Source organism: Chroicocephalus ridibundus, chromosome 3 (genome assembly GCF_963924245.1).
Source record: "Chroicocephalus ridibundus chromosome 3, bChrRid1.1, whole genome shotgun sequence".
NCBI lineage: Eukaryota > Metazoa > Chordata > Aves > Charadriiformes > Laridae > Chroicocephalus > Chroicocephalus ridibundus.
The window spans coordinates 32,887,997-32,913,402 of record NC_086286.1 but is presented as its reverse complement, the minus strand read 5'-3'; the positions used below and the strand labels follow the sequence as shown (position 1 = coordinate 32,913,402).

The following is a 25,406-nucleotide window of genomic DNA, read 5'->3' as shown; positions in this document are numbered from 1 at the left end:
ATTTAGTGGCAGGTTGGTTTTCCTGACCTGATCCATAACAGAGGTACTTCAGACTCTTTGGAAGCTGGTTCTACAGTTATAAAACAAGCTGCTGAACTTGCAGTACAGTTGCTAGGTATCAGCACGTGGAAATGGCTGCTGCAGTCAGCAATAATTGGCTCCCTTTCTTCAGCAGTTTCAATGGGGAGGCCAAAGAACTGCACAGATCAGGGAGCTGAGTTGTTCTCTCAGGTCTGGAGACAGTCATTCCAGTCATACAGGAGGATTTTGTCCATATCGTATCCATCTTGTCAGAAAAGGAAGATCTGCTGAGTTATTAAACAGCGTGTTTCAAAAGTCCTCAGATTCACTTAACTTGCTAATACTTCATTTTACCCAGGCAGCTTAAATTAATTTAGCAACTTCTTTAGTGCCACATAATGTGGATCTTATACTTCCTTTCCTTCATCCACTCTTATTCAAAGATGTTGCTTTTCAGAAGCAGGCATAGAAAAGTTTTATATCCCCTGCAAAAAATATATGGCCATTGTTTTCAGAAACGGTAAGCCCACACTGCTTTGGAAAAGTCATTGATAGCAATGTCAGTAGCTTTCCCTGCTGAGAAAACTCTGGGGTAGACTATGAAACAGTGCTACAAAGGAATAAATAGACTGTTTCTAGGGGATTTCACCTTCTGTGTTACTAAAGGGAGTAGTAAATTATTTCAGATTCTGACACCCACAAATTCCATTTATTGTTCCCACGGTTTCTTACTACAGTTTTCAAATCTTACTTCAGGTAGTCATGTCCATGGAAATACCAGGTGTGCCAGATTGTAAACCAAGGAAAGTTATTTGTATTGAAGCAACTTAAAGTAGGATAAAACCTTGCAAATAAAAGATCAGTGGGTCTTCTGATCAATTACACATGTCTTCTGAATTTAGTGCTTTGTAAGACCTCCTCGTGCAGATACTGGAATTGCTCTTATTTGAGATAAGTGGGCATCCCAGTGAATTTTTTTAGCCTATACAATGTGCGTGTACTCCTGGCATTAGTAGGGGACAAAAATAACCATGCAGCCTCTCATGGGCGGAAGAGTGATCCTCTCAGTAACCAATCTTTCATCTCCTTCTGCTGACACAGGAAGATCTGCCCAGGTTTCTCTAGACTTTACATCAGTGTCTTTTGAAAGAACTAAACATCTAATAAAGTCTAAGTAATTTGTGGAAGGTTAGGAGAGGAAAATATTAAACTGTAATCAGGGTCTGGCATATGTAATTTTTGCCATAAGGTGCTAAATACAAATCTTACTTTTGAATTTTAAGGAAGGAGCACGGTTTCAAAATCCAGATCTCCATTTTGCAGCTTAGGCAATTACTTTCTTGGTGATATGATGTCTTGCTATCCCTTGCTATCATCTGTGCCATGTGTTTATTGTCTATTTTCTCTTACTTTCGTACTTCTCTTTCTCCAGAACAACCCATTCCTGGCAACATACAAGAATAGCAACTATCTACCTGTGGAGCCCACTAATGAGCCAGTAGAGGTAATTGTTTCATCTTTTGCTGCATTTTAGGCAAACTATGCAGAGCTGTATCTGATGACTGTTCGTGCATCATCCTGAATTTATAGATGAGATGATAAGTTATCACCAGTTTTCAGAAAGGGAAGTCTCTTTTGCATTGCATTTTTTCCTGTGTAAACAAATATTAAACTCTTCTTAAAAGCTGAACAAAATAAATTGTACTAATTGCTGCAATTGTAGCAAAACTGCTTAGCAGTAAGTCACCTGGGATGCATCATAAATTCAGATAGCAAGTCCCTCGCAATAGGGAGAAGATAACTTAGAACCCTGAGCCCCCAAATGATCTGAAAAAGGCTTACATATTCTCTTCTTGAGCCACTGTACTTCCATGCACTCAAGTAAGTTTAACCCGTAGAGGGCAGTCACCTTTACATATTGAATAGGCGGCCAGATACAAAGGTGATAGGAATCCATTTTCAAAGGGATTCACTTTCCACCATGACTGAGGAACTGCCACAAGGTAGATTAAACAAACTGCAGAAACAAACTTGGTGTAGGATTTGAGGAAATGGGGCAGTTATTTGCTCCTGACAAATGGCTGCAGGCATGCAGACTAAGAGTGGTTGGAGATGGCAATCAAAATGGGCTGGGCTAGTTCGGCATTCTGGGGGTCCTCACGCCTAGCCGAATTATGAAAATCTCTGTGTGCCTTCAGGGTTACAAAGAGCAACAACTGTTATTGTTTCAGCAAGCCATAGTTTTCAATATCGAAATAGGGGTTTTATCTGTAAAGCTAGAGTTATACTTTTAATGGGTAATTCTTGCACTTCCACTGAATCTCAACAGCAATAGCTTTTGAAGTGAATAGGGTAAAGGAAAGAAACAGCAGGGAGAGTAAAGGAACAGTTTCCTCTCTGATCTAAAAATAAGCCCAGCTGTCCTTTCGAGGATCTGCAACCAGCCTTTAACTAGATGGCTGATAGTAGAGCCTATTACATTCATTTTTTTTTTTTACAAGAACAGATGAATTTGTCTTGATGTTTTTTTAACACTAACCGTGCTTTCTGAAGACCATTGGTCCATATAGTTCTTCTCGGAATGGTATAGTTGTGCAATCGTAGAATAATTGGGGTTGGAAGGGACCTCAGGACATCCCTAGTCCAACCTCCCACTCCAAGCAGGGCTGGCTCTTAGATCAGTGTAAGCAAATGTCATTGCTAGTACAGGGACTGCCCATTACAACAAGTACAATTTTTTCCTTGCTGCCTTCTTAGCTAATATTTTTGCTCACTACCAAAGAACGTGGGTGGCACATTGATCAGTTATCTCTGCTGGTGAATGTTCTGCAATGTGTGGTTGACTCAAATTCCTCAGTTGGTGGAGTAAACATAGTAGCTATTATGTCACCTGCAAATGTATGGTAAAGTCCAATTATTGAGAGGCTGATAGTTCTCTTTACTGAAAGTTCTGAAGCTTCAAAATCTTTTAAAATTTTATATTCAGTGAAAGCAAGTGCTTTTTGAAAGTTTCTAGGAAAGTAATAGGTTTCTAGTGAGGTACATGGAGAAATAATAAAAATATAATACATTAATATAGTATTTTAACTTTGCAGAGAATTTTATTGTTGATTTTTTTTTTTTTTTGGTTTTACATCTGATGTCTCTTGAGTCAGAGCAGTACTTCAAACCTGGAGACTCTACCTTCTAGGTCATGAACAAAATCTCCAGGCTGTAAAGGAGAGGAAAAAAAATTATCCTCCTTATGGAAACTTGTCTAAGCAATATTTCTAGATGAAATGCTTTGCCTTTGGAAAAATTGTATGCTTTGCCTAGATAATTTCACCAAAAGTAATTAATGTTTGGACAGTGTTCCACAAAGAAGAGGAAGGGGCTGTTGAGCTGTATAGGCACCAAATTAGGATCTGTGTCTTAACTTGGTTTTGCCCTTTGCTGTAGCATGTCTGAATTCCGTATTATCTTCTAACCACAAGGTGAACCAATTTTGTAACTTGCCATTTCAGAATTGGGGCAGTGACCTGTCATGTTCTGAACAGGCTCCATCCAGTCCTGTCCCAACATCAGGTGAGAAAGCACTTGTAAGCTAAAATCACAAATAGGAAAGATTTCACCTTTTGTTTTTAGAAACAATAAGATCTTGAAATTGCAAATCCTAGATGGAAAGGAAACAATAAAAGCTGATATATTTAGCAGCAAAGGAAGAAAGTCTATCTTGCCACACACAGCAAGTTCTGCAACGCAGCAGATGTGCTCTCTGTATAAATAAGACCACATTTATCATATAGATATATCATATACAGCAACGTGGCAGATTAAAACTGCTGCGGCAGGTTAGTGACTCAACAATTTTGACCTACCTGGTGAGCCTACTGTGACAAGCAGCGCAGCAGGTGCACTGTGTGTAGTTGGAAGGCTTTACGGGCAGATTGCTAATGGGAAATATTGATCTATGACCCAAACCTGAAAACCAATTAAAAGAGATTGAATGCATGCATCCCTAAACATATCTAATGTCTTTTCACTTTTTCCTAAGCTGTTTTAAGGTCCATTTATTTCCTTGTTAGTCGAGTACACTTTTGCAAGCAAAGGCAAGAAGTTACGCTTTTTGCCTAGCTGATGCATAGAACTTGAGGCTCATTCCCCCTAAAAGTCCATAAAAATACCTTCAAGTTGGAACCATAGACTTGTATCTTCATTCTGTTAAACAGTATTTTGTGCCGGTTATCAATAATCATGCTTTTTTTCTCCTACGATGTTTTAGTACATGAGCTACAACCTGCTGACATCAAGGTTATAGGAGCACTGGGAGATTCCCTGACTGTGAGTACTGCTGTATTCCCACGTTTAGAATGAGAAGAGCAATTGTCCATTTCTACCTAGATGTGGTCATGTCAGGCATCATCAGATACAAAGCAAATTGCTTTGGTTTGGCAAAGCAAAACTCATCTACCTGTGTCCCTTAGCAAAGAAATAGCCTTGAGGGATATGAATGACACTGGCAATTGTGTAATCCAGTAATGAATAATTCAGGCCAGAACAGAAATGGGATCACATTCTCTATTGCACACAGTTTATTCAAGTGTTTTTGAAAAGGGAAGGTCTGCCTTATAGGAATAGTCTTTTCTGACATAAAAACAAGAGCGAGCAATTTTTTCATGCAATGAGAGATCTTGATGAAAATTCCTATGGAAATAATTGATTGCAGAACAAAGTGCTTCTCACTTGAGATAATTCTGATACTTCTGTATTTCAGAATTTTGCTTTCAGATGTTGCTTCCTGGTTTAGGCTTCTTCCAGTTAAAACTGATGTATTTCAGGTATCAAGAAACGCAAACTGAAAAGAATAGGCACAGAAAAGAAAGGCCCCAGAAAAGAATAGCAGGGAATAGTGCAGATCTGCACTGAAGTTTTCTGAGAAAATGTTCAAGAATTACACAGCACTACAGAATTATTCTGGCATGGGAAGAAAGCAAACATTCGTGTCAACAGTTCCCATGAATTTTAACTCCTGAGTTAAACCAGTGCTCATTCTGGCAGCTTCAGCTCCCGTAGAGTTTAGAGGGAGTTGAAGGGACTGAAGCCCTTAAATGATCAGGCTCATCTCCAGGCAGGTGTACATGTCTTCACCTCCTCATTAGCTCTGAAACTGATTTTGCTTGAGCTGATGTAATCCTGGCTTTCCCCCCAGCGCTAAGCTTTGAGCTTTTCTTAGAAGACCTCAGTAATGACCCTGCAAGTCTCCCTGCTATCCATTGCCATGACTCTTGAAATTAATTGCTTGGTTTCCTCCCCCACATCTAGTGCTAGACATGCGCACTAGCACAGATCTCTTCTCTTTTAAATTTTAATTCTTTTAGTGCCTGAAATGTCTCAGAGAGCCCTAGTCATAAGGGCCAGACTCTGATGCTTGAGGTCCCTGTCTTCAAAAGCTAAGCAAGGCAGTTTTTCATACTGCCGTTATTCATGCAGTTTCTGTCAGTTGCCACTGCCACAGCAAGGTGTGACTGGGGTTTTTATGAAGGGATTTATCGCTGGGCGGGAGGAGGGCAGAAAAAATGACAGAGTACATGTGCGTATGTGCACACCTCTGCAGAAAGTGCAGTACGGCCAGCAGCAGCGCACACTCTGTACTGTCTAACCACCCCTGGCACAGAGGGACTGCAGCAGCAAAGCTATGCCTTGGTCCACTAAGGCATTGATTTTCCTCGTGGTATTTCCCACAAGAGCCCTGAGTGCAGTTAATGTTTATGGCTGAATTGATACTGTGGCTTTTCAAAGAATACAAAATTAAGTGAAACCACTAAGAAACTATAAAGCTGTAGAAGAACCCATTTTCATGATTGCTGTCCTGAATGTGAGTCAGGGTGCTGACCTTGCTAGCTGTCTGTCCGAGTCCTGTGAGCTACTCAAATTCATCACAAACTTCTTTGTTCTGATGGCTATATTTATTTATTTTTGAAAGATATTAAAGTTCACACTGCAGGAAGGCTGTTCTCAGTCTAGATGCAGTTGGAGATTAATGTAACGTTGAGCAACTCGGTCACGTCACTGGCTAGAATGCATCTGTCTGACTTCTTAGCACCAAGGCACAGTGAAAGCAATAGATATGCCAACATGCTTATCTGTATTGGCAAAAAAATCCTGCCTACACCTCGTCAAATCTCTGTGTTAGACTAGCAGACTGGGTCCAGCAGAGGAAAAGTGGATTTTACACGGAAGGTTTGTTTTCTTGGCAGATTAAAAAGCAGCTCCTACTGATTTATTTACAGCTAAAACTGGCCGGGAATTTTTCATCAGTAGATTTTTTGGGTGTCGTTTCTCCCCCCCACCCCGAATTATTAAGTCTCTCAAAATCAGCTTTCTTCAGGAAATGCCAGGATGAAGCATTCTCCATTAAAAAAAAAAAAATCCAAACAAATACAAAGCTGTTGATGTTAATCTGGGTCCCATTGCGTTGCTAAACCAATATTAGAGCAGTAGTTCTAAAGCCTTATGTCCTTGACTTTACAGTCTGATGCCTTCTGGCTGGACTATATCTCCTCCGATGCTCCACGGTCTACTATCTAGATGAGCTGCTTTTGTATATGAGGAGAAGCCTGTGAATTTGAAGCACAGGAGATGCAGAGCTGCCCAGAGGACAGCGTGTGGTGGTGAATAAGGACGTGGACCATTTATGCTAAAACTGGGATATTGCAAAAGCTTGGCTGGATTCAGAGTAAAGATCTCAAAATGCTTCAGCACTTTCAAATCACAGTGTCTGTCTTACCTAAACTTGTAGCACTTTTTTCTTCTAGTATTTTTGTAACTTATTCTTTCCATCCTTTCCAGACTGCAGTAGGAGCCAAAGCAACTGACCTACAAACAGACTGGAGAGGACTTTCCTGGAGGTGAAAATGCTCGATTTTCTCTTTCTCTGCTTTTGTCCACAGGTGCAGTTAAAAGTGTGGGTCACCTGGTTATGTAGTTACAAACATAAGTATGTAAATGCAGGGGTAGGATGCTGAGATCAAGTATTGCTTGGTAAGGATTGGAGGAATCAGGACCGTAAGAGGGAGGAAGGAAGAGATTCTTGTGGGGGGGGTTTTGTGTTTGGTTCTGTGAGGTTTTTTGTTGCTGCCTTTTTTTTTTCTTTTTTCTTTTTTTTTTTTTTTTTTAACCAGGCATGATTGCTACAAACATGGTCCTGTATTTCTGACAGTAGTGGATTATTAATATGAGTGAATTCTTTTAGCATCTTGCTAGCCCTCTGGAGTTTATTCAGAACGCTGCTGTTGCTGTGATTATGTACTCAGTAGACAATGCAGTAGCATTAGACATAATGCTAAAGAGTCTGAGTGAGTGTGGATTGGCATGAACGTGGTGAGAGCACTACAGGCATATTCAATGATGTCTCAAACATCTTTGCTATTGCAAAGTAGACAAAGACAATACGTGTCAGAGTGGGTGCGAATCTCAATGTCCATGCTAGAGTGGAAGTAAACTGCCTGATTCATATGGGGAGAAGTATGGTTGATGAGCCCTGCGCAGGTATACATTCTTATCTTCATCCTTTCTTTCCCCCTTGTATGTATCTGCAGGCATAGATGCCTTCAGGAGGGGCTGCCAGAAGTGGTATAAGAATGTATGGCTATGCACACAGAAAACTCTTGAATGGCAGAGGCAGTGGCTTTTTTCATAATCAGCATTGCCGAATCACAGATGGGTGGTTAATGAGCATTTAATGCAGTTTCTCTTCTATGCATAACTGCACACAAACGTAGTTTCAGCAAGGTCACATGCAGCAACTTTGGTGAGGAAATATGCCTTTCTATGATGGGCATCCCAGCATGTCTATATGAAAAATCAGTTCTCCCAGTATGCTCTATTCCCAGTCTGGAGGCATAGCTTCTATCTTAGCTGACACCCTGCTTGATTTAATGCTAAATCTCCTTTCAGTACTTCCCCTGAATTCTTGTAGTTTATCTCCTTAGTCCTGTTTGAGGTTAGTCTTTTTGTGGTTTTTTTTTTTTTGTTCCTGGGCTACTGCGGCAACATATGGTGACAATAAGATAGACGGTTGCAGGATTAACTCCACTTGATGATTTTGTTCTTTCCCTTTGTAGTATCGGAGGTGATGGGACCCTGGAGACCCAGACTACTTTACCCAGTGAGTATCCTGGAAAATCAATGTGAGAAAAGCAAAAGGCGAGTATTACTCTGAAAGCAGTCTAAGTGGATGTTGAAAACATCTGGAAATGGTCATGCTTTCCTTGCGAACAGTGGGGAATGCCCATCTCTTGTGGATGTGAGCAGTTCACGAGAGTCACAGCTGAAACCCAGACTGGCCTGACTAGCTGTAAAGTTGATTCAGCCCCTCCACATCACAGGTCCTGCACGTGATTGTATTGTCCTTTTGACATAAATGATTAGGACTAAATGTGCTGAAGGTGACAGAAGTTCATTGCAGACCTGCTCCTCCCTTATTTCATTTTGTGCTGTCCAGTGACTGACTGTAATGGTTGTGGGCAAACAAAGGGTTATAAAACAATTAGTAGTCCATCCAGAGAGGGTTGTTTACAAAGTTATGGTTCCTACTGATGATTTCAAGTTGCTACATTGCACTGAAAAAAATATAAAAATACTATAAATTTCTTGTCCCGGTGTTCTGTGTAATCAGTCCCTGTAGTTGCCATAGAAACTATTAAGTGGTCAATGTGACCATAAATTGGAGGGGACTCGGTTCACAATGGTTCACCTGTTTGTATGTGATCTGTGCTGTGGAGCAGCTTGACAATACCTGACATCGTTGGTAATAAAATCTGATATGCTTTGTCTTGTACCACACACATTGCTGGGTTTAAAGAAAAATAGAAAGCATGTTTCTTTTATGCATTATAAATGAGACTCTATCAAGAGATTTCAGACAGCGCTACAGGAACAGTAACAATAACAGTTTTCAGACATGACGCTTCCCCACTGAGGGTTTTCCTGAAATCTAGAAATGTGAATAAAATTCACTTCTCTGCAATACATATTATTATCTTGAGGGGTGGCTGGAGGAGTGGGATGTAGAAGGCCATATTTGGAGCATCTGCTCCTCATACGTGAAGGACAGTAACCATGATTATTCTGACAATAAAATTCAAGACTGGCGAGTTGCCTGGGACCTGTGCATCTCCTGAGTTGCCAGACCCTGGCTCCTCAAGGCCACAGACAGAAACAGTTGCAGTGCTGAAGTCTGGACAATAACTAGAGTTCTCCAAGCATGTGTATCTGTAGCTGTAGCTTCTGTAAAGTCACAGTGAATGAGGGGAAAACCCAGGGCCACATTCTCGCCACTCGGTTGGTTTTTGCTTCTGTGGGAGGCAACACTGCTGATTGTACTGTGGATGGTTAAACATTGTATTTTCTATTTTTAAGATATCTTGAAAAAATTCAATCCGAACCTCTTTGGCTTTTCGACTGGCAGCTCTAAGGAAACAGCTGGATTCAACGTTGCGGAGAAAGGTGCCACAGCGCGGTAAGCACAATCACAAATAAGAATGGGCAAAGGGGTGAGAACTGATGGACTGGCAGATTAGCTTTGAAGTGCATGTTAAGAATCAGTTAATACTGATGACTTGTTTGTACTGAGCATGTTTCTGTGATCTGATGCTTTTAAATTTGTTTTAATTATTTTTTTTTTTAATTCAGGATTTGGGGGATTTATTTGTATCTTTTTCTAAAGCACAGAGAGAGAGAAACTTCCTTTCTTCATTTGACCTCTGCCCAGAATTTCCAAGCCAACGCCTTAGTTAGGCTTCTTATTCTACCACTATCTGGTAGAATGCACTGGTGTGTTCTACACTGATTTGAGTGCACCCTCAGCAAGTTTGTGGATGACACCAAGCTGAGTGGTGCAGCTGACATGCCTGAGGGGGATGGGATGCCATCCAGAGGGACCTGGACAGGCTTGAGAAGTGAACCCGTGTGAACCTCATGAGATTCAACAGGGCACCTGGGTCCTGCACCTGGGTCAGGGCAACCCTCGGTATCAATATAGGCTGGGGAGTGAAGGGATTGAGAGCAGCCCTGAGGAGAAGGACTTGGGGGTACTGGTGGATAAAAAGCTGGACATGAGCTGGCAATGTGCACTTGCAGCCCAGAAAGCCAACTGCATCCTGGGCTGCATCAAAAGAAGCGTGGCCAGCAGGTTGAGGGAGGTGATTCTGCCCCTCTGGTCTGGTGAGACTCCACCTGGAGTGCTGCGTCCAGTTCTGGAGCCCTCAGCACAGGAAAGACATGGACCTGTTGGAGCGAGTCCAAAGGAGAGCCACAAAAGTGTTCAGAGGGAGGAAGCACCTCTCCTGTGAAGACAGTCTGAGAGAGCTGGGGTTGTTCAGCCTGGAGAAGAGAAGGCTCCAGGGAAACCTTATTGTGGCCTTTCAGTACTTAAGGGGACATACAGGAAAGGTGGGGTCAAACTTTTTAGCAGGGCCTGTTGCAGTAGGACAAGGTGTAATGGCTTTAAACTAAAAGAGGGAAGATTTAGACTAGATACAAGGAAGAAATTTCTTACAATAAGGGTGTTGGAACACTAGCTCAGATTGCCCAGAGAGGTTGTAGATGCCCCATTTCTGGAAACATTCAAGGTCAGGCTGGATGGGGCTCTGAGCAACCTGATCTAGTTGAAGATGTCCCTGCTCATTGCAGGGGAGGTTGGACTAGATGACCTTTAAAGTTCTTTTCCAACCCAAACTATTCTATGATTCCACCTTTTTCTGCGCAGCCTTCAGTATGCAGGTCCCTGATTCGCTGACAAGCCATATCTGTAATGAGAGAAAAATTCATAAGCATCTCTCATTTATTCCTTGATTTCTGGGAAATGTGCCTCAAACTAACAAATAGAAGTCTACTGCTACCCTAATGGTGTTTAAAAACTATCCGTATTTGCAGTGCAAAGAAAAGGAACAGAATGAGCAGCTGGGAATTAATTTCTTTCTCCTCCTGAAGAAAAACTCTACTAGTCCGTTACAAACTCGTACACATTTGGGTTCTTATTGCATACACTGTCCCTGCTTTATGGATATTCATGGAATTTGCTTCCAAGCCTTTCTGTGACGTCTCTAACAGTCATTAAATTTACTGCAAGGGACTTTCAGGATAGCTAGCAAAGTCTGTGTAGCTACCAAATACTTCTTGGGTGCCCTGGGCAAAGACTTAGGGCAATCAGTACGGTTGTGGGAGGACAAATAATGTAACCGCATTTGTGTAGCTGCCGGAGAGAGGCAGGGCTTATTAGTTCAAGCACAGTCTCGTGCTAGTATATCAGAAGCTCAAGTTTCCAGCTGGTGTCTCAGCATGGTTTGTGCTTCACTCTGTGGACATTGCATCCTGTCCAGAGCTGGACTGGGACTCTACAGCCTGGCAGTTCCACAGTGTAAGCAATATGTTCCAGCCATAAGACAAGCCATAGGAATTTAAGGCCAGCTCAAGAAGGCTGGTTAGGTGCCCAGCTTCTGTGTAAGTATCAAGCTCCCCCACTAGATTGCGAAGGGAGTTATGCAACTAAATGTCTCCGTGCATCTGGGCATTAGTGGTTTTCTCCAAACAAAATACACTTAAGCCAACTCTGAGATGGGAAGAATTCGTCCCAGTTGCCTGCCACTTGGCAGCCATCCTAGTTGAAGCCCTTTCCGATCAGATAATTCACTTGTGCAGCTGCTGCTATCTTGGTCCTTCTACGTTTGTTCATCCTTTTAAGACTTCACTTTCCTTGTACTGATTTCTGTTGATCCTAAGATTCCCTGAAATGAGATCAAGATGATATGCTTTCAGAGCATGCATCTAAAATGCTTCTGTCCTCTTTCTACAGCAATATGTCAGCCCAAGCACGTGAATTGGTGGAGCTAATGAGAAGCAGCTCGGTAAGTGGAATTCGGGCCACCCCTCAGTGCTCCCGTGGTCTCTGGGAGATGATTTTAATTGATGGAGTGCTTGAGTAGTGAAGAGTTGTTAACTGATGGAAGAAAAGTCACTGTCCTTGTCTCCGGCGTGCTTGCCAAGATGAATGTGTCAGGCATTGCCCTTTAGGAGATGATAATTTACCTATATAAATCCGTGCAGGTAAGGTGCAAGGCACACAAGGCAGAGACTGTTGTAGGGTGCAGTGTGGCCAGGAGTTGTAAGGATGGTAGTGAGGAAGAGGAGAGATATGAAGGCTCTAGGGGAGCTCACAGGACTACTCAGCTGTACGGCAGCATTCAAAGTGGAGGTCATAAAGGCCGAGTGTAAAACTGCTGGAGCAGGCACACGGTGACAAACATGAATCACACTATTCACTCTTGGGTCTGGGAAATGGCAATAGTGGTAAGGGGGACAACTGAAGTCTTCCCAGGAGATTAGGCCCTCTGAAACCCTGGTTCTGACCAGGCAAGTGATTAATCAGTGGGCAGAAATCTCAGGGTTGGGTGAATCCCTGTCACGCCACAAGCTTTTAGGGAATTAGTAGTGGATCTAGTGTTGCGGACCAGCATGCTGTGCCAGCTCCCTTGAGAACTACAAAGAGCACCAAAGGGGTGACTGGCTTTTAATTCAGTGGCTGCAGCTGCAGTTTGGGGTGGTGGGAGGAAATCTGGGAGGTAAACAAGGCTGCCCTGCTCCAAGTGTTGGCTGAATTTGAGTGGATGACTGGGTGTGAGATGTTGGTTCAGGGAGAGCACCCTGTAAGGGAATGGGAGTGCCTGGTGCTCCTTGGCTCGGGCTGAATGGGAAAGGAAGGTACTGAATAAGCAGGATTTGTCAAAGCATGTGTCTCTGTGCCAGCATTCTTGATGGATGCTGCATGCGAGTCCCACTGTCAGTTACTCTGCAGTACTGATTGTTTGGCAGAGTGAAGGGAGCTGGCATGGCTCTTCAATAAATGAGTACGTGGCTCTAGAGCTTTGCTTTATTCACTGCTTTTTATGCATCTTTAAAAAAGGGGAGGAGGGACGTCCCTGCCATGCTTTGCCTCTTCATGAAAGGCTTTCCAAGCAAAGTGCAGGTTAAGGAGGAGAATTCAGACCTGTGGGTGATTCCCAGGCCCTTTCTCTATTTGTGGGATCCTTTCGCAGATGTTTGTTATGTAAATGCACCACACTAAAAATAGTTGCCTTTGATTCCTTTCTTTGTACTGAACGTTACAAAATGTTTTGATGAGACCCAGCTCTCAGCAGTGCCTATTGTTAGCTTGCAGTGACGTGGATGCTGCAGCTGCCCTTATATGAGCTCAGTGAAGTCACCAGCCTCCTGGACTCTTCTATTTTAATCCAACTGTCTGTTCCCCGGGGCACCCCTCACCCCTCCTGGCCATGGGGTAATACTTGCCCAGCTGGCAGGGATCCCCAGCAGCTCCAGTTCTGCAGCTCCATGAGTCACGCCAGCATCCACTCCCTCCATCTCTTCATCCCCACGTTGCCTGCAGTGTTCAGCCACGGCTGGCAAATCTCTCCTGTCCATCCCTGTCCTGATGCTAACATTCATTTAGGCACGCTTGCTGCCACAGACACATTTCTATGCCCGGCTACCCTGACAGATCTTGTCTGCTGAAGGGGATTTCCTTTTGAAAGCCAAAGTGAATTGCAGCTTATATTTTCCCCCTGGACAGATGCTTTTCTTCTGCCAACTTAACTCAGGATGCCTCCTTTCTCTGTTCTGCCATGCCGTCTGTACCCTCTTTAGCCCCATTTTTGAATGTTACCTCTGCATGCCTAAGCAATGGATGCTGCAATCTGTTTATTTTATGTGCCACTAGAAAATTAATTTCAAGGAAGATTGGAAGCTGATTACTGTCCTCGTTGGAGGCAACGACCTATGCCAGTACTGCTTGGACAAGGTTTGTATCTCTGAATTAGGCATGCTCATCCAGGCACTTGGCAAGTGACCAGCCCTGGAAATTTAACCTTTCTCTCTCTTTGTGAGCCAAAGCTCCTCTTTGTTCAAAAAGCACTTAGAAGTCCTGTTCCTTTCATCTGTATTGTATCAGAAACAACTGCATAGCTTTTAATATTGGGGCACTGTAGCTCTGGAATAATGCATTATTTAAGAACCAGCAATCTGCCCCATATGGAACAAAATACCAAGGATAAACTGAAGAGCTCTCCCAGCTTAACTGGACGAGGCAATCAAGACAGCGTGGTGTCTTAAGTACGTTGTTATGGGGACGCAAGTGAAGCTTTATTCTGGAAAGCTTCTCCACGCAAAAATTACTTAGGATGCCTGATTCTTGCTTCAGAATGACACCAAAAGAAATAACATTCATTCATAGTGAAAAAGATGTCTTTTATCTAGTTATCACTGCTCATCTCCTCTGAAAAGGTTCCTGCGGCACAGACTGGGGATCTGGACCCCAACCCATTGAAATGACTGGAGACTGTTCTCTCGGTTTTGCTGCTGCCTGGAGCCTTTGCCCCCACAGCTACACCTCTATAACTAAAGTCACAAAATCATGTTGCCTATGGGTTTTATGGGGCATGACTGCCTCCTTATCTATTTCCCCAGATTGACAGTTTAAAAAAAAAAAAAAAGAATCACTCTGTTCATAAGGCAAACTAGTCTGGTTTGGGTCCCATAAAAGACAACATGAAATCCAAAGGTGTGATTTATGTAGTCATTCATGAGGCAAAGACTCTGCCAAGAACAACTATACGCCTCAGGATTTTCTATAGAGATTAAGGGAATATATTAGTGACATAGAAACACAAGCAGTATATAACCTGTGTGCATGTGGCAATAAAGCCCTTGATCTGAAAATATGTCTGCCAACAAAGGCAAAAAGGAGCATCGAGTCGGTATATCTGCTCATGGACTACCTTGCAACTAGAGAGTCTATGGACTCCTGTGGTCAGGTGAAACAGTTAAACTTCTTGGTTCCTGAAAGAAGACTGATCCAATTTTTTTTTATTATTTTTAACTACACAGGAAACCTATTCAGTGCAAAAGTATGTAAAGCACCTTCAGGATGCTCTGGATATTTTCTATAAGGAGGTAAGCTGTTAAGATACCCTAGCAGGCTATGTTCCTGGCAAGCACACTGTTTTTCTCACCTCTGATAGACTGTCAGTGATTATGTTTCATACAAGGTCATCTTCCAAATAGCTGGAGTCAGACTAATCCTCAATGCTGTGTTTCAACAACTGTATTAAATAATGCCCTGAGAAAGTGGGCTGTAGTTTCAGGAAGACTGTGTGTTTCACAGTGTTTTTGCTGTAGACCAAACATAGCACAACCCTACTGTCAGTTTTGATGGCTAAACCAACTGTACGAAGTTTCATTTACCCTAGAGAAAATGGAAATGCCCCAGGGAGTGAAGCAGCCTTTCAGCTAGTTTGTACTCGCTGCCGGGAATTTTTTGGCTGACATCCACTGTATGTCTCCCTCCCCCTCCATTTATACATAATCCTTGCACATGCCATTGGTTGCAGTCGGTGTAGTTTGCACTGACTCCCTGACCTACGGATGGCACTTCTTTCTCACTTTGTAGTGGTATCACGTTCTGTGATTTGGTATGTCTGGTTATTATAATCCCTGCAGCTCCCAAGAGTCTTTGTCAACATGGTGGAGATACTTGAGATTTCTGGACTGCGTCAGATCTCAGCAAGCTCTTCGGGGTGCGCTTTGACAGCAAAGTAAGTGAGGAAAACAGGTCTTTGCCTTTAAAGTGCTATTCTTTCAGAGCAATCTAAATTGCTTCTACAGGAGGACACTGACACCGAGCTTTCCAAGCTATTTTCGTTGCTGCCTTTACTCGACGCATTAGTTCCCATCAACTTTCTACTGCTTCTTCCAATACTTCAGCTAAAAGGCATGCACCTGTAGATAGCAGAGTTGTCACTTGCCTTCTCAGCTCTAAGGCAGCGTGTCACAGCACAAGTCACCATATAATTGGTTTACTACTGAACTTCGTTCACTGCTCAGCAGCACAGGCTGACTGACATCCCTGATGCTTCTCCTCGTATTCAGTGCTGCATTACCTACGGTGCAGCCTGGGCTGCGTACAGCAGAGTGCACAACCAGGGACTACTTTTCACACCTAACAGAGGAGACCAAAGTCCTAATTCAAAGAAGACTGAGGGACTTGTTTTAGAAAGGAGCCAGTGCCTTTACAAGCGTCAGCATGGACATGAAAATGCTCTTTAGTCTAGTGGAGAAAGGTATAACAAAGACCAGTGATTGGAGGCTGATGCCTAATGAATTCAAATGAAGTTAGGCACAGATGTTTAATAATAGAAGTGATTAACTACTGCAACACATTAGAAGGGAAAATAGTGAATTGACTGTATTGCTTGATGTCTTCATGTTCATTCCAGGCACATCCTTACAGGATGCATTTCACTGAAACACAAATTATTACCTCTTGATGGTGGGGCTAACAGAATGAAACACAGTGGTCTGAAGAGTCAGACTACATGAACAGTTTGTCTTTTCTACCTTTAAATTCCCAGATTTCTGAAACTGCTGTGAGCCTATATGTAGTTTTGTTTGATTTTTTTTTTTTTTTTTATTCTCACGCATGTGCTTTCCTGCTAATGTGTGGCATACTAAACGCTTTTGTGTCTGACTCAGAATTGTGGATCCTGCAGCTCTTACTGGCTGTGGCAGGTGTTCACTTTGAAAACTAAGTCAATAGGGATTTTTTTTCTGAAGTATCTGTCTACCTCTAAGCCAACAAGGTGGCTCTTCTTCTGCATGTGAGCTTTGAGCACCTGTCCTGAGCTTCTTCAAGCAGACATGCATTGCTGAAGAATTGCACAGGCTATTCCAGGTGGGCTTTTAATTCTAGTATTTCTTTTGTTGAAGGAATGTTTGCCCATGTTTCTTAAACCCTGAGGAAAACTCTTCTGAACTAGAAGAAATTAAGAGAGTTAACAGAGATTTTCAGGTAATACCTTGATTCTGTAACTGGTCATCTTCACTTGTGTTTCTCTTGATATCACTTCCCTTCCTCTCATGCATATTGTCAGCAGGACAGAGAGGGATGACTGGGAAAGAGCTTGGCTACAGTCTAACTAAACCCCCACCCAGCTAACCAGTTAGCAGCAGTGCAAGTCTTTCCACACTGCTTGTAATTTGACCTGAGCTGGATCAGATTGAGACTGGTTCTGGTTCCAGTTGCTGTTTCGACAGTTAAAAAGGAGTTACTGGTGATGTCTGTTTTGTTGATATGTGTTTGTCCATTAGGAATCCAATAAATAGGTCACATGAATTAACATGTCACTGTAAGGGTTACAAATTACCTTGCGTCATCTGTTTTGTGGTAAGCCTTAGCAGAGAAAATGAACTAAACCAACAAGGTATTCCTTTCTTTTGCTATGGGCTGAGAGAGTGCATGCAGATGGCTTACCATGGGTCAGCTTGCTCTCTGAGAGTAACTTTTCATAGCCTCGAGCGTAAGATTCACTCAAATGTAACAAAGGCTATAAATAGCTATTGGAGCGGAAGGTTTTTCCATCATTATTCCTATGAATACAGGAATCACTGTATCAGTTCACATTATGTTCTGCAGTCCTCCATTCTGTCTCTGGCAGTGGATGTTGTCTGATGAATCTCACAATGCTCAAAAAATCCATCTTGGAAAATACTTGTATAAAACTATCCAGGGCATGTTTTCCTTTACTAAGGAAGTGGGGTTAGGAATGTTTTGAGATATGACCAGGAGCATTAGAATTTATATCCATAAGGTGGTAAGTAACAATGAGATGCTTTTATTATCTGTATGAGTGTCTATTGCCATAGTTTTCAAAAGGGGCAGGTGATTTTTCAATGCTTAGGTTTGATTTTACTTCAGGCACATTTCTGTCTCAAGCTGGCCTTCTGGAGTCATTTGTCACTTCTAAAAGCTAAAAGCTTTGGCCTTACGTCTTTTTTTAATTCTCTGTAAATTTGAATCTCATTGTGATTATGCAGCACTGATTTCTATAAATAAGGTATGAACTACTTTCTTTTTTTTTTAATTAAGCAACTTTACATTTCAATTTATACTAGCTTCTGTGTGTTTTCCTTATGAAAATCTCTTCATGAACCAAATTATTTTTTTTAGTCGTTCTCTGGACTGCTTTAAACTATTCATTTAGATTTATACCAAATAATCTATGGGTTCCTACATTGAAAGAAGTGTAATATGCATGTTTTTGATAGCTGACAAATGTTTGATGAACCTTTTAAGTAACTCCTGTTTCCAATCACGCAACTCCATACAGGCTGAAGCCTTACAGCTGATCAACAGCGGTCGGTACGAGGAGCGTGAGGACTTTGCAGTTGTCATGCAGCCATTTTTCCGAAACACCTTGTTGCCCCTGGATAGTGTGAGTCCTGTTTTTCTTTCCCATTAAACGAGGACCAGTATCTTAATTTCCCCAAGTCAGTAAGATCCATGCCACAAGGACTGTGCTTTCTTCTCTTTGCGCAGTCTAGCGGCACAGGGTGGAACCTGCAATGGGTGACAAAGGAGAGGACAGGAAAGACTGTGCTGCCTGTGAATCAAAATGGCTTTAGGAAACACTCGTAGTGTGCATGCATTAAACCTAAGCACCCTCTGGCTTCCTCTAAACTGCACGTTTCTTCCCCTGTTGGAGGCTCGGTTGGCATTCACCACAATTTTCTTCCGATGTAGATTAGGGAATATGTTCAGGTTTCCTTCACTCAGAGACCAGCACTTGCATGCCTGACTCATTCCAGCCTGGAAACATGAAGCAGCCTTTGAAACCAAACACTGATTCTCCTTCTTTTCTCCAGCCTTACTATTATGTATGCTGTGTAGTTAGGGATACAAATATTTAGCATGAATCCTGGTCAAAACCACCCAGTTTTGCATAATACCGATCTTTTATCATATCATCCCCATTTTCTTCTGGCAGCCTTCAAGTCCAAAGAGAAGTCACCATACAGGTAGTAATGAGGCAAATTCTTCCTCAGACAGACATTTGCCACAGCTGGATAAGCCACAATTTTTAATGTTGATTGAAATTCAGCGCAAATTTCAACACTTGAAAGGTTATAAGTCTGAGTTATGGAAGTTTAACAAGCAAGAATAAGCAGTGTTCTATCAGTTCTGTACAAGGTGGAGTGTGGGTCAATGGTAGTGTCCGTATAAGAGCTGTGACTGTTGGTTTAATGATAAGTTTAAGTTTGTTATGAAAATTGTTCTGTGAAGCTGAGCAGGCTGCATTAGATCTCAAGATGCAGTAATCAGCCCACAGTTAGGAGTACCTAAGTTTATTTTCAGTGTCAAAATACGAGCATATGGCTTTTAGAAAGATACCAAAATTGTGGAGTAAGTATGCCAAGTACAGTGCGTTATTAGATAGATATAATATATCAGGTGTCAATGGTTGAAATGTGCTGAGAAATAAATTTTTGCTTTTATTGCAGAACGGCAAGCCAGATCTGAGTTTCTTTGCTGCAGACTGCTTTCATTTCAGTTTAAGAGGCTATGCTGAGATGGCCATGGCTCTCTGGAATAATATGGTAAGAGGTTACGACCCAGATCTGTATGTTTGTGGTAGCAGTCCCTACAAAAGATCATGAGAAAGGTGTCTGAAACAAAACAGTAAGCAAGAAATAAAACTGATGTCCTAACAAAAGAGGGGCTGCTCAACTCTGAGATCCTTTTTGGTCTGCATTGCTTAGAACACAATCCAAAGTGATGGTGTTGCATAAAACAGTGTAGGTCTTTGCTCATTCAAAATGAGAAATCCTGACAGTCTTAATGTAATGAAAAAATCCCTTTTCTTTTGGTAAATAACTTGTATTAAAGCAAAAAATCAGCCTAGTTAAACATTCACTTCTGTAGGTTTCCTGAAAATGTGTGTTGAATGAGCTTGCCCTTCTTCAGTGAATTCTGCTAGATTTATTAGGAAAACATACATGGGATTGAATTTTTGCTGCCATTAATAGTATGGACATGTTTTACCACCCACTCTAGTATCTGAAGCAATTCTAGTAGAGTCACTGAAACTAATGGGAGGCTGAAATCACACCTATGATGTCTCTGCTTGCAGTCATATTCCTTCTGTCATTTTGGGGGAAATGGTAGCTTTTGAATAGTGCTGGAAGAGTGTGTAAGAGGCACATGCTGGACTTGATAACTCCAAGGTCACAGCTGCTTTCAGAACCATGGTATTTCCCGTGGTGAAGGGCGACTCTGGCATTTTCATGCCACAGCAACATTTCCTCCTCTTGTCTCATAAACACCAGTACCCAAACACATTGTGGTAGCAGAAATCCCATATCCTGGTTTGTACAAGAAACCAGCATAAATGGAGAGGGATTTTTTTTTTTGAGTCTAAGTTAAAAAAGTCTGAGCAAGATAAGAAACTTACAGAATACTCCAGAATGAACTTGAACACAAGGACTGGGAAACGTAGGGCAGAAACTTGTGCAGTTGCCCAGTATAGCATATAAGCTTGTAGGTCCAGGGTTATAGAAAGCAGTAGACATACAGTGCATGCACGTGCTCTGAATAACCAATTTGTGCATGCACAGCAAACCTGCATGCTTTCCATCAGGCTTCCTTGTCTGAGACTCCAGATGACAGCAGTCTGCTAGGCTTCATTGTGCAGTAGCTCGAACAGGGCTAATGGTGGCCCAGAAACCCCAAGCAAATGTAGAAAACATTCAAATTGAGCATGGCTGCAGGTTTCAAGAAGAAAAAGAGATGGTACCTGGACATATGGTAGCCTTAAATTGGGTTTCTGTTGCCACGTGATGTTCCTATTGGACATTACTCATTCCTGAATCACCATCAGTCCTTTTTCTATGCCATCGGAGTTTTATTCTGTCCAGACTGTCACTCATTTCCTACGCATGTAAGGATATTGACACAAAGCTTTCTACTAGGGTGGCGGGGATCAGGTTCTTACTGATGCAAAGTGCAACTATTCCCTTACGTAGAGATCTGTCCGTCTACGCCAACTGAAGATTTAACTGTTTACTATTTAAATCTAAGACATCTCTGCTTTTCACTCGCAGTCCTTGTATGGTGAGGCTGTGCAAGCTTACTGTAAGGCTGTATTGTTTCCCTGTTCCCTGAAAAGCTCAGCAGGCTGTAGGCTTATGGCCAAATGACATGGATTCTTGTCAGTACACATAAAGGGCCAGACTGTGCCTGGCCACTGCTGAGAGTATGCAGGGATGGGGATGGCTTAAGGACCCTCTCCCTCACCATGATGTTCTTTGCCCTTTGCCCTATATGAAAGCATATTCCTACTCTCTGAAGTCAGAGGGTCAGTCTTAAGGGGCCCCCACTGGTTCAAAATCCACCTCATCAATCCCCTGGCCCAGGAGAAGAGCACACGAACAGTGTGTTTAGCTTGTGTTCTGCCTCCATGCTTGCCACATGCTCTAGAGGGGCTGTGTTTCTTCCAGAAGTTGCCCTGTACGCTCAGGGAGATGGGGGTACTGTCATCTTCAGAGCTCAGGAGCTAATGCTCCTGAGGAACAGATCGCATAAAGATGAAGCAAAGCACGGCTGGCTACAGAATTTTGCACCTTATCATTCTTTGCCTGGGCTCTGCGCCAGACTCCTCACCAAGTGCCCTGGCAAGGGAAGTATTACAGTTATCTACAAATAACCAGTCGTACAGCAGACAGAATGTTAGAGGATATGAGCCACGCGTCTTACAAATAACCACATCAGAATTTCAGCTGTTCTCTTTAAGATGCAACAAAACTACCAAATTCAGCCTTCGCAACATCAGCTGGTGGGCAGGCCAAGTGATTAGGACTCTTACAGGAGTCCAGCAGGAGCCCACAACAGTCAGCAAAACTTGGCATTCTGTTTTGCTTCTCATCTTCTCTCCACTTGTTAGCTTTCTTCCCTTCCCTCGTCTCATTTTGCCGTAGTTCATCTCTCTCTCTTCTTTTTTCAGTCTCTGCCTCCTTTTTTTCTCCTTTATTTTTTTTGCTTTCACTGAACTAGAGAGAGAGAGTATTCCCAGTATTTCCATATGGGAATCTTATGAATAGAATTTATTTTCTCCATCTTATGTTGGGCTTTTGTGGTATTGTTTCTCTCCAACATGCCGCTGACACTTTAATCACTTGCGGAACGCTAATGCACACATAGACAATAGCAGAAGCACCAGCACTCCTCTGTGCTGTATTCCCAGAAGTGCTGGATGACAGCTCTACGGTTCTCTAGGGGCCAATCCTGAAGTCATTACTTCAGGCATGTCCATACACAGTTGTAAACACTTCAGTTAACATGACTGAGCAAGCCTCTACTTGTTAGGTTAACTATGGTAACCGATGGTATGTGCACTCCTAGCCAACCACAAATGCTATGCCATTAGCCTGGACATATTTTATTTTGAGTTTGAAATGGACTCGGGGTGAGCCTATGGTCAGCTGTTGCAACTTAGCTGACAACTGATAATATAAAAGGCTCTATTTAACTCACTTCTTGCAATCTTGTGAACCTAGCCTTAGCTAAAACTCCCAGGGAATTTCTTGTCTGAGTGAAGACTGCAGAAGTTGGCGCCATCACATCCTGTCTCTAGCTCTACATCATTTCTGAAGTCGCTTCCATCACTGTGACATCCAAGAATCTTTCTTTCAGTAACGTGCCAAGTAACATGACCAGCATCTGTCATGTGGGTTTTGTTTGGTTTTTTTCCTATGTGGTTTATACTATCATTTGAGATGTGTAAGTGGGAGAACTGGGTGTATAGTGAACCACTTTGGTTTAGGAGAATATTTAAAGTATGTGGTATTCAGAGTTGTTTTTTCCTCCACTAAGTGCAAAAGGCTTCTCCCATTCCTGGCTTCCTGAGGGAGTTTTTCTGCAGACAGTACAATCAGATTCTCAATGTCTTCAGTTCATGAGCATTAAAGTGTTTGGAAACTTTCCTGTAACGCACCTTCTACAACATTTGTTCATTGCTGCAAGCACCAAAGAACTGGATAAAAAGTTGTAACCACCCAAGTCAGGAGAGTCTGAGGAGGAAAAAAAAAATCATCATTATGTTTACTATTGCTTTTTTCTTCTTCAGTTGGAGCCAGTTGGTGAAAAGCAGACTTACAACAACTTTACCCATGACAGATCAAAACTCAAGTGTCCAAACCCAGTAAGTAAAGGCCAAGATGTCCACTTTCATTTTTCTCTTTCTTCTTATTCTTTAAAAGAGTATATTTGTGAAGGCTTTAAATAGCTAAAATATACTGCTGGTTTGTTATGCACAGGAAAATCTACTTAAAATTTAATGCAAAAAAACCTTATCCTCACTGCAGCAGAAAGCCTCTCATTCAAGCCAGTTTTAATAAGTCTACGTATTCCCATTTGGTTGTCTGCAGCAAGCAAATTTGGAAATGATGCCATCACTCCTGATTTTGAGATGGCTCAGTCTTTTCTTCTAGGAACTTCTCAGGCAATAGGGCAGGAAAGAGTTTGAGCTAAGATAGAGAGAAGACAGAAACAGATTGTCTAAAGATTGACTCTGGGAAGGAGTGATGGCATATGGACTGAAAGCTGCCTGTTAAGTGGTCTGTGGTCAGTAAAACCTTTACTCTCCCTTCATAGGAAAAACCTTTTCTTTCCACACCGAGAAATAGTGGATTCAGAAGTTCTGATCTCATCTCGGACAAAACCGAACCTTCAGTCCCCTACTGGGCTGTCATTGTGGCTGCATTAGCTGGAGTCCTGGTGGGTTCTTTACTCATCTGCCTTGTGTCAGGAAGAAGAACCAAGAGGCGCCAACATGATGCTGACACAGAAAAGAACACTAAAATGACAACTCTGTAAAGCAAGTGGAACAAACATCTGTCTCTGCTGAGGCTACTCTGGTGTGGTGCAGAGCACAGCAGAATAAAAAAACCTGTTGGGTATAAACGAAGCTTCTTGGTTAGCCAGGGATTTTAGGCCCAATAAACTTGATCAGAAATGTACTGTAGAGTTAACTTCTGCAGATCAGTCAAGCAGAGGATGAAGTTTAAAGTGTTAAAGCTTTTTCATTCTGGGATGCAATTCTCCATTTTGTGAAAATTACTCAGTATGTCAATTGCGTGCACGAAGTGAGAAAACTTCTTCGTGCATCTTGGCGCCTTAATTGTGCATCTGCCCTTTTTTCTTACAAAATTGTATATAAAATGTTAGCTACACGTCCATGATGTGACCTGGTATTCCTCAATAGCCAGGTAAGTGAGATAAAAAAGAAAAGCTGCAATTTCACATGTTAGATTCCAACAAGACCATCAAGTTGAAGGTGCTAAGGTCATTCTACACAGGCAAGTATAATGCCATGGAACCACCTTTAAGCCAACTTCTGAGCAGCCCAAACCATCCATGTGGCATTCTTCGTGTAGCGCCAGGCAGCACAGCTAGAATAACTGTGCCCTCTCCACTGCCTTGGTCTCTGGGCTCCATCTGTCTGGGACTGGATGTGGAGGTGGACCATACGCATCACTTCTCCTCCAGGGCTAAATATCCAAGGGCCAGTCCTGTACCCCCCTACCTACCACTGTACAGCAGCTGGTTCTAGAATTCTTCCCCGCCTTCCTGGGAAGAAGGAAGAGCACGTAGTAGCTTCGCTAGCATGTAGTAGGGGGTCTAACCAACAAGTAGGTGCCTGATGGGCAACCTAGCCTGGCTGAACCCTTCTCACAGGACTTGTGGCATGTTCAGGTCCTGACTGGAGTCTCCATGGCTGTTCTCCAAGGATGAATTTGCAAAGTTTTTCCAAAATTCTGATCAGGAGTTCAGAGGAAGCCGCTCCTGGAAATTAGACATTCCTTGTTTTATACTTGCAGGTCAATTCGTATGATCTGCTGATACAGAAGATACTTCACAAGTTCCCTGTGATCTTGTTTTTCAATATCTTTATTTCCTATGTCAAATACTTCAAATTTTTATTTTACTGATTTTTTTTTTTGAAGTGTACTACATTTCCACTCCAGAAATGTAAATGAGCAAAAAATTAAAATATTTCAGGGAAGAAAGTGTTCTGGCATTCATAAATCTACTCATTATGCACATGGAAGGTATTCAGACTCCTCCTTTTTCCATTTCACTTGTGTCATTGTTGTTGCTAAGATAAAAAGAGGTGGGTAAAATACAAGTTGTATAGTCAGGTTTCAGGGGCTGAAGCTCCACTCACCTCTCCTTTGATCTGCACTCAAAGGTTGGGCTATTACTAGTAGGACTTTTATTTGCCTAAATCTTATCCACAGATGCGTGTCTGGGAGCTCTACATGCAGCCCCAAGTGGGGATGTACTTGGAACGCCAAACAGAAGCACCTGCATCTTGTTTCAGTGCAGCACAGGCATCTCTGCTGCATTTCCTGTCCCTGTCTTCACTGTAGGTCACTATCTGCCTGATATCCCAGCTGCTGGTATTTATTTAGCTCAGTAAATGGAAGCAAACACAGCCTCAAACCTGCAATGCAGGAGACAA

At 42.3% G+C, this 25,406-nt stretch overlaps 1 protein-coding gene across 1 annotated transcript in view; it reads left to right on the top strand.

The window, feature by feature from the left end:
• PLB1 (phospholipase B1) overlaps window positions 1–24,916 on the top strand; it is an 84,651-nt gene extending 59,735 nt beyond the window's left edge. The window contains exons 44-58 of the mRNA XM_063328658.1: window positions 1,454–1,525; window positions 3,525–3,585; window positions 4,283–4,341; window positions 6,850–6,908; window positions 8,124–8,167; window positions 9,421–9,520; window positions 11,855–11,906; window positions 13,775–13,855; window positions 14,941–15,006; window positions 15,553–15,647; window positions 16,819–16,900; window positions 18,219–18,323; window positions 19,390–19,485; window positions 23,010–23,084; window positions 23,537–24,916. Coding sequence (XP_063184728.1) covers window positions 1,454–1,525; window positions 3,525–3,585; window positions 4,283–4,341; window positions 6,850–6,908; window positions 8,124–8,167; window positions 9,421–9,520; window positions 11,855–11,906; window positions 13,775–13,855; window positions 14,941–15,006; window positions 15,553–15,647; window positions 16,819–16,900; window positions 18,219–18,323; window positions 19,390–19,485; window positions 23,010–23,084; window positions 23,537–23,758 — 1,269 coding nt within the window. The 3' untranslated portion in view covers window positions 23,759–24,916. The remainder of the gene's footprint in view (window positions 1–1,453; window positions 1,526–3,524; window positions 3,586–4,282; window positions 4,342–6,849; window positions 6,909–8,123; window positions 8,168–9,420; window positions 9,521–11,854; window positions 11,907–13,774; window positions 13,856–14,940; window positions 15,007–15,552; window positions 15,648–16,818; window positions 16,901–18,218; window positions 18,324–19,389; window positions 19,486–23,009; window positions 23,085–23,536) is intronic.
• The last annotated feature ends 490 nt before the right edge of the window (window positions 24,917–25,406 follow it).